The sequence below is a fragment of the Cyprinodon tularosa genome, unplaced genomic scaffold (assembly GCF_016077235.1).
Source record: "Cyprinodon tularosa strain WSP-4 unplaced genomic scaffold, ASM1607723v1 ctg1045, whole genome shotgun sequence".
NCBI classification, from domain to species: domain Eukaryota; kingdom Metazoa; phylum Chordata; class Actinopteri; order Cyprinodontiformes; family Cyprinodontidae; genus Cyprinodon; species Cyprinodon tularosa.
Genome location: NW_024037833.1, coordinates 51,621 through 60,595, shown reverse-complemented (window position 1 = coordinate 60,595; position 8,975 = coordinate 51,621). Strand labels below are relative to the sequence as shown.

The window sequence follows — 8,975 nt, the reverse complement described above, 5'->3', positions numbered from 1 at the left end:
TCAGGTAACTGAATGTATGTTTCTGTTGTTCTGCAGTTTTGTTGTTAACTCATAAGCTGTTTTTTGTTGGATTAAATTCTGTGATTCTGTGACGTTCGCATATCTTGCTGGTTTTCCTTGGGGGCCACACGCAGCTCGCTGAGCGCACCTGGGAGAGGAAGAGAAACACCCAACCTTTTTCCAAAGTTAACTATTTAGAATATTTTCTTCCTTAACAGTCCCTACTCAAGTTCTAATGACTTCAGACTCGACATCAGACTCTCCTCCTGTAGATTCGACCGATGTAGTAAAATGCTAACCAACACGCTTCACACACGGCTATGCCGAGAGAGGGCCGCTGCAGATGGGCTGTGGTCGGACCTGGCTGCCGTCAGCTTCGGAGCTCCGCTGGTGCCACGGTCCTCTCAAGTTCGTCACATTTTCTTTTAAATTACGCATTAAATCTGTGAATGGGCCATATGGTGATGCTTAAAAGTATAATGTTCTCGCCTCAAATGATCTTAAAACGTACTTTTATTGAACAACAGCAACAGAAAAGAGAACATTTAACTTAGTACTCTGAGCTCTGTGAGTTAAGAAGATGGACAGCCAAGCCAACCAATGAGCAGAAGTTGACTCTCTAGGACACACCCCCTCCTCATTTGCATAATGAGATAGAAATGCGTACAGAAATGTAAAAAGGGCATAGAGAAATGTAAAAAGGGCATAGAGAAATGTAAAAAGGGCAGAGAGAAATAAACAGCGGCGAAGAAATAACTAAGGTAAAAAAATACAAAGGAAGAATAAAACAGACAAAAATATAATAACATGCACATAAATAAATACTTAAAAATATAAGTAATTACATTTATTGAGCATTTATTTATTTCTGTATTTATTTTTAAATATGGCAGAGTTGGTCCTTCATACAGAAGATCTGTTTTGTTTTTAAGTGTAGAAACGAGATGTTTAATTCTCCAGGTAGCCGGGAGGTGGCAGTATAAAGCATTCCGAGTCACTGCTGCCCACATTTAGTTTGAAGAAGAAGCCGTTAGCGTCCTCCCCGCTGTTTACAGCAGCTGGCTGCTAATGGATCCATATTTTATTGTTTTTTAGGTTGTGTTGGTGAATAAGCACCTGGTTTCTAACAGTTTCTGTTAGCTGTGTTATATTAGCTTCAGCGATGGCTCATCTGACTGAAAACCCCGCTGATAAAGAGAGGTGAGTGCAGCTAAGCTAACAGCTAACGCTTCATTCTGCCGAATTTCACTGATGAGTTTATGAAAACAGCAGTTTTTAATCCCACTTATTACCGAATACCTTTTACTGCTGGAAATCAGTCAACATGGATGCCTCTCTAAAATTCGGCATATATTTTATGGAGTTAATCTCAGAGAATGAAGGTAGTTTTCCAAAAGTTTGGTTTGGCTGTGAGCTTCTAAGCATGACGTGTTGGATGTCCCCATCCTTTGGTCGCTTTTTACCATCTAAACCACAAGACTTCACCCCGGAACCCGAAGCTCTCATCTTCTTAACGTCAGATTATTTTTTAAAGTTACATTTAGGTATTTCTTTTTCCTCCTTCAGTGTGTTTGAAGCCAGAGGTTCTCCTCACTGAAGTTGGCCTCCGATTCGGGAAAGAGTAAAGGGCGATTCCACCTAATTTCCCCTACATTCAACATCTTTAATCTACTCTAATTAAAAAACTACAAAACTTTGACACATAAAACCTGGACTAGATTATTCTAAACTATTTGTAGAATCATTAAAACCAGGGAGTCTCTAGCTTTAAGGGTTTATTCTCTTTTAATAGTGTCATTACATTTACAGTAATCTTTATATTGTTTCAGCGACTTCAGCCAGAATTCTAAATTAGATCATTTGATTGGTTAGATTTTAACTTATTTTCCAAAGGAGGAGCCTACATGACTTAAGGCAGATTTGTCTACCAAAAAAATAAAGTTTCTAGAGAGCAGTAAGGGCCAGGCAGCCTGGGCCCCATGGGGGCCCCGCAGAGTCCCTATCCACCCAAGATGGAGGCAGATGGCCTCCAGGACAGAGAGATGCAGGGTGACCCGGCTGCCTGATCTACCTAATGTGCTGGTGTCCAAACAAAATTGATAATTAAACAATTCTATTCAGTTTATTTCTATAGCTCCAATTCACATCATGTCATCTCAGGTCACTTTCCAGTTCACCAGATCATCCAGTCAGATTGATCCAAAGTTTTCTATCTAAGGAAAACCAGCTGATTGCATCGACTCATTGACTCTTCAGCAATCCCTCACACTAAGCATGCTTGTAGCGACAGTGGAGAGGAAAAACTCCCTTTGAACAGGAAGAAACCTCCAGCAGAACCAGGCTCAGTGTGAGCGGCCATCTGCTGAGGCCCACTGGGGTTCAAGGAGACAGAAGCAGACATAGAAAAAGAAGCATAGATACAAAAGGCAACTGTCAACCAGCTCCACAGGCGGCCCCGTCCAGGAAACACACAGCCAGGCAGACGAGCTCCGAGCCAGCTCCCATGTCAGAGGATGAAGAGAGCACATCCAGTTAGTCACAGTCAGAGAAACAGGACTACACTGGAAAACAGGCCAAGCTCCAACATCTAGAAACAAAGGTGTTGATGGCAGCAGCACAGCTGATATTTCTCTCCAGGATGGAGTCACAGCCAAACAGGAACAGACCAGATGAAACCCATGATATTTATTCTATAAAGTGTTGAATTCGGATAAACTAGAATCTGAACATTTGACTGATCTTAATGGCTTAACTTCTTCAACCCATTAAATAGCTAATAATAATGCAATGATCTCTCCTGTATAAACTGAAAGTCTTTCATTTATTCCTCTACGGGGGTCAGGACTGGTGATGGTTAATAAGGCATCATGAAGCCAAACTGTATTGATTCTGTCAACAGAATACTGACCCCTGCTGGACATTTAGAGGCAGCTGATTGGACAGAATAAACTGAATTAATGTGATGCTCTAGTTCAAAGATATCATTGAAGTTATGTAGGTTATATTGTATTATTTCATATCTATGTTTAAACTGAAAATATCTTTGATATTTTTAGATGCAGCCAATAACGTGAAAAATAAAATCATAACGTCAAAATTTAGGGAAAAATGTGAATGAGGATGCTGCTGGACTAGGATTTTAAATCATAATTTTACAAGTACAGTAAAAAAAATCAATAACTTTTAACTATAATAATTATAATATAACAATAACAATTAACTGTAATTCAGATAAGTTGATTGATGACCCTCCCATTTTATGGGGTCTGTACCCGGGTCGCTGTAGAACCAGTGACCCGCTGGCGGCTGACGCTCGGTCTGACGTGTGTTTCAGGTTCATCTGCGTTTATCCCGTCTACATCAACAGTAAGAAGACGCTGGCTGAGGGCCGCAGGATCCCTGCAGAGAAGGTCAGAGCCCGTCTTTGAGTCACCATCTGACCAATCACCTGACTCCCAGCTTCTTCATGGTTGCTCTTCTGGATTTAATGGACCGGTGCCGACCTGACCCCCACCCCCCGCTGTAGCTTAGATCTGGTCATTTTAATGCTGTTCAGGCTGACTGTGGTTCTAGATTAGAAAACAGGATTTAAGGTTGAAGGTGAAGGATCTGTGGGGCTTTGGAAGGCGCCATGGTCCAGAGAACCTTCTGGTTCTCCAGTTTGGGTCGTTAGATGTGATTAGATGGTTCTGTTTGTCTGTGGTTCTGACTGAGAGCTGCTGATCATGTGGTTCCTGTAGGCGGTGGAGAACCCGTCCTGCGCTGAGATTCGAGACGTGCTGACGGCTGCAGGGATCAACGTCTACATGGAGGTAGAACCTGGCAGAGAAACCCCGCTCCCCCACACACACACAGCTGGATAAAAACCCAGCACCAGCTGATCCTGGTTCTGATCCTGGTTCTGGTTCTGTTTAGAACAAGATGCATCCCCGGGAGTGGAACAGGGACGTTCAGTTCAGAGGCCGGGTCCGAGTCCAGCTGAAGCAGGCGGATGGGAGTCTGTGTCAGGACAAGTTCCAATCCCGTAAGTTTGACTCTGAATCTTCTGCTTCATCAGCTGTGGGACGCCCGTCCAGGTGGGGACGTCCAGGAAGCGGTCTTCATGTCTTCTATATTATTATTATTAAACATGCGATAATGAACGGTTAATTTAATGAAATAATGGAAAATCAGCATTCAGAGCACTTTTTTTTTTTTTTACGGCACTAATGGCTCGTTTTTTTCGACAGTAGGCTATGGGGGGGGGTGCAAAGGACTATCCGTCCGATTCGAACCAGAGTCAGCCACGTCGAGGACTGAGGTGCTGATTTATGCTCCACCAGGTTTGCGTGTTTGCCAGCCAGTCTTTGGGGAACTGTGTGTCATCCGGCGTTGGATGAGGGGTTGTAGACGTCGAACAAACTCGTCAAATCGACACACAGACACCCACAATCCTAGCTAGTTCCTGATTGGCCTTCTGGCGTTGTGGCGTGGAATAACTTAGCGCAGACCACGCTTCAATATTGGGCAGAAATCAAAAATATATATACCTGCAACAAGCTAACTGTGACACACTGCTGCGGGAGGATAACCGGCCCTTAAGGCCTCCTTGCATGGGTCATGCGCACCGACCACTGCGCCACCAAAGTCCACAAACATTTCCTTTTTGTTGTAGTTCTTTGTAATAGGAATAACTAGCTTAACTTTTTTTTCTCTGCTTCCACAATCAGCATCTCGTAACCTATGCCTGCGAAAACAAACCTGTTTTCACAGACATAGTCTTAAAAATTCTATTTTTTTTTTAAGATTTTCCGCATAAAATAAATATTTTGATCAAGTTAACAAATCTGCTTCCTGGTATGTTGCAGTACCAATAGTTTGCATCTAATCAAACTGCCTTTTTTTTTTTTTGGGAATATTTAAGATTTCTGCTCTAATCTGTAGTTGCCAATCTGTCATTACTATATTTTAATTTGACAAACCGGATGTTAACGTTCTTTTTCCTGTTTGGTGCGATTGCAATGGTTGATCTTTATTCTGACAGGAGTGGAGCTAAAAGAGCTCAGCTCCGTATTTTGACGGAGAAGACGTACGTGGACGGTGAAACTGATTAACATGGCTGCTCCTCAGGACGTACGTGGGAGGGGCGCTGACGGAGGAGGTGGAATCTGATAGCGTAGCTCCCAAACGTCTCACCATGTGATTGAACGCCTCCTAAAAACACGCAGAATGACTTCACTTCATTTTTATTTTCATATATAAAGTGTTCATTCATGTTTGAAATGTATTTTATCCATCATTACAAATGTGGTAGATCAATTATTCATTGCCTGATATGAACTTCTGACGGGATCATAACCTTAAGTGTGACGATGTCATGACCACAGCGCTAAATGCTGCCTCAAGAAGACGTTTCTCCTTCAGTTTAACGTTTTTGTTGTGATGTTCAGTTTTTATTGTTTCAGATTCCAGATGTTCTTTAAATGAAGGAACTTGGAAGGAGAAGAACCATCCTGGAACCTTCTGGATGTTTCCTTCTCTTCCCGGGTTAAATGGTAGCTCCCAGTCAGGCTGCTGGTGTCACTAACCGGATCTGCTTCTATGTTTGCTGCCTGTCTCCCTCAGGGAAGGATGTGATGTTCTACGTGGCCGAGATGATTCCCAAACTAAAGACTCGGACTCAGAAGAGCGGAGGAGGCGACAGCAGCTCCCAGCAGAGCGAGGGAGGCAAGAAGAGCAAGAAGAAGAAGAAGTGAGGTCCTCCGTCCCGCTTGATCTGAAGTAGAGTCAGAGTCTGACGTCGTCGGTGTTCCGGACTCGATCGGCGTTCTTCCTCACGCAGGTCGACCTTATCGGCTCCACCTCAATTTAAAAACTGGATTTAAGTTGTTCAGGAGGAGAAGTTTGGATTTCAGGAGGAGATGGTTCAGAATGTTTGCTTTGGATCACGTTTCTACAGATTAAAGCTGATTTTTGTTTCTCATCATCTGTAGCTTGTTTTTATTAAATTGCTTCTACGGAGCTCCGCCTCTCTGGTCCTTCCAGCTGCAGCATTTTCTTCCTAACCACGTTTGATTCATGCACATAATTTTTAATCATTTAAAGGGTAGAAATGGTTTAAATGACTGTAAAACAGGTTTTCAGGAACAGAAACTGAACATAAATATAGAGAAACTACTACTGAGGAGCTGGACTTTGACTAGGCCGCTGTTGGAGATCAGCAGCTGTGTTTGGGATCATGATTCTGTTGATGACTGAGGTTACGTAGGGTGGTGGTGATGTCAGAAAACGATCCATGAGTCTAAGGTTAGATGACCAGGACCAGTTCAACCCCCGGATGAATCCCAGTGGAGATCCATGACGTGTTTTAGACCTTAGAGCTCCACGATGCTCAACATCCAGCATTAGCAGTTCAGTTTATTTCTATAGCAATGATTCCCATCATGTCATCTCAGGGCTCTTTACAGTTCATCAGATCATCCAGTCAGATTGATTCAAAGGAAAACCAGCTGATTGCATCGACTCATTGACTCTTCAGCAATCCCTCACACTAAGCATGCTTGTAGCGACAGTGGAGAGGAAAAACTCCCTTTGAACAGGAAGAAACCTCCAGCAGAACCAGGCTCAGAGTGAGCCACTGATCTTTCTCTTCCCTGGATTGCTGATTGGTTGTTGGTAGTACAGGGTTGAAGTGGAGCCATCGGCCACCATATTGGACCAGTCGCCATTGGACCACGGCATCAAACAAGGATGATGTTCTCATCACTTTGACACACGCTGGCTGTTTCATAGCATCAGTAGATTACTTTAACTGAGAACGTCTACGGGTCCACAGTCAAGTTTTCGGACTGTGAGAGGAAGCCGGAGTACCCGGAGAGAACCCACACATGTTCAGGGAGAACAAGCAGACTCTATGCAGAGAGCCGAGCTTGGAATCGAACCTGGATCTTCTTGCTGCAGGGCAGCAGTGCTACCCTCCTCGTCACTGAGCAGCCATTCTTACATATTATAAAATGAATGTGTTTAGCAAGCAAAATAATACAGATGAGCCCAACGTGCTAAACTGATCATGTACATGTCATAGACATGGATTTATTACATTATTATTATAACATTGATTATTTCAAAATTTCACATCAAGACTGAATTACAAGTACGTCTTTTAATGCTGTATTTTCCTATGAATGATGCTTTATATTTTTATGCTGTGTCTGAGTTCATCTTTAAAAATGAATAAGTAGCTTTTTTCCCTCTCATATTTCATGACTTTTTCAAATGAGAAATAAACCAAACTCTACAGGAACAACAGCATCATCCACTTAATAAAGAATTCCTACATTAACATTTCACAGTGAATTACTTTCTATTTCCTCTACTTTCTATTTTCTAACATTAGACCCAATGTCAGCGTCTAACTCAGTCAATGTCTTCCAGTCAGTCTGAGATAGCCAGACTAATGTTAGTCTGCAGACTAAACTATAGGATCCATCGGCTATAGATGGATTTATTGCTTAGTTCATCCACTGACTGGGAAATTACCTGAGGAACAGAAAACTGCTGGTTTTAGCAGCTAAATGCTGCACAGGGAGGCATTTTACTGAGCGTCTCTGTGGGAGTGGGGAGTAACAAGATGGTGGATGGTGACTTCAATTAATAAAGAAGCAAATAAAAAGATATATACATTTATGTCTCACTGTATAATTTAATTTCTACTTACATTTATTTGTTTATTATATGTTTTGGGGTAATTAGTTGTATGCTTGTTTATTTATTGAGCATTTATTTCTGTATTTGTATTTAAATATGGTAGAGCTGGTCCTCCATGCACCCTGCCTTATGAATTGTTTCAGCTCAATAAAGAGGCGCCGTCATCTTTGCCCGGTAGAGGGCAGCAGTTCTGCACTGAGGGTCAAAGCGGCGGTGAAGGTTTCCCAGAAGAAGAACAGCTCTCCTCTCAGCGGTGCTAAAGTGACCTCTGCTAACCGCTGCGCGGCTCTTTAACCATGGCTCCTCCTGTCGCAGTCTCTCCTCTAATCAAGGTTTGTGCTGATAAATCTGCTGCTGAAGCGGATATTAAGCGATTTAATCTAAAAATGTCGGAATATTTATCCGGACTTTACTGACCTGCTGACTATAACAGGATTTATCTGTGTAATGGCACCTAGCTAATGCTAATGGTTTAATGCTAATAGTTTAATAGTTACGCCACAGTAATTCCCAGTCCGTCCACTTGAGTTTCAGTCCGGTTGAATCTCAACATGATTCCGGCTGAAGGATATTTTTGTGTCGCTTGTCGCTAAGCTTACAGTGTTGCTAAGCTAACATTGTGGAGCCTGTCATTAAACCATTGCTGTCTCCGTTCAAACTGAATAAAAACAGTCTGATTTCTTAACAAGTTTTCCCGTAGAAGTTTCTATATTTTATACGCATCTAAACTGAAACAATTGATGTTATTTTAACTCTGATTTTAATTATTTTAAACAGTCTGTTTAAAGCGTTTTGTCTCCCCCTGCTGTTCATATTGTAAATGACATGTTTCCTTTTCTGTTTATTCCAGACAGCCAGATATTCAGCTTTAATTGTTGGTATTATCTACGGTAAAACCAGATATGGTAAGTTATTCAGTCTTATTTCACTTCTGTTCAGTTTATCTCTATAGCGCCAATTCAATACTCATGTCATCTCAAGTCACTTTCCAGTTCACCAGATCATCCAGTCAGATTGATTCAAAGTTTTCTATCTAAGAAAAAACAGTTTTCTCACCAATCATGCTTGTAGCGACAGTGGAGAGGAAAAACTCCCTTTGAACAAGAACAAACCTCCAGCAGAACCAGGCTCAGTGTGAGCGGCCATCTGCTGAGGCCCACTGGGGTTCAAGGAGACAGAAGCAGACATAGAAAAAGAAGCATAGATACAAAAGGCAACTGTCAACCAGCTCCACAGGCGGCCCCGTCCAGGAAACACACAGCCAGGCAGACGAGCTCCGAGCCAGCTCC

General features: G+C 42.3%; 1 protein-coding gene across 1 annotated transcript; it reads left to right on the top strand.

The window, feature by feature from the left end:
- The first annotated feature begins 1,004 nt into the window (after positions 1 to 1,004).
- On the top strand, positions 1,005 to 6,000 carry srp19 (signal recognition particle 19). The gene is made up of 5 exons (XM_038283215.1): positions 1,005 to 1,200; positions 3,335 to 3,410; positions 3,741 to 3,812; positions 3,916 to 4,024; positions 5,605 to 6,000. Exons 1-5 carry the CDS (start codon positions 1,163 to 1,165, stop codon positions 5,733 to 5,735), a joined length of 426 nt encoding a protein of 141 aa, XP_038139143.1. The 5' UTR covers positions 1,005 to 1,162; the 3' UTR covers positions 5,736 to 6,000.
- Positions 6,001 to 8,975: the final 2,975 nt, after the last annotated feature.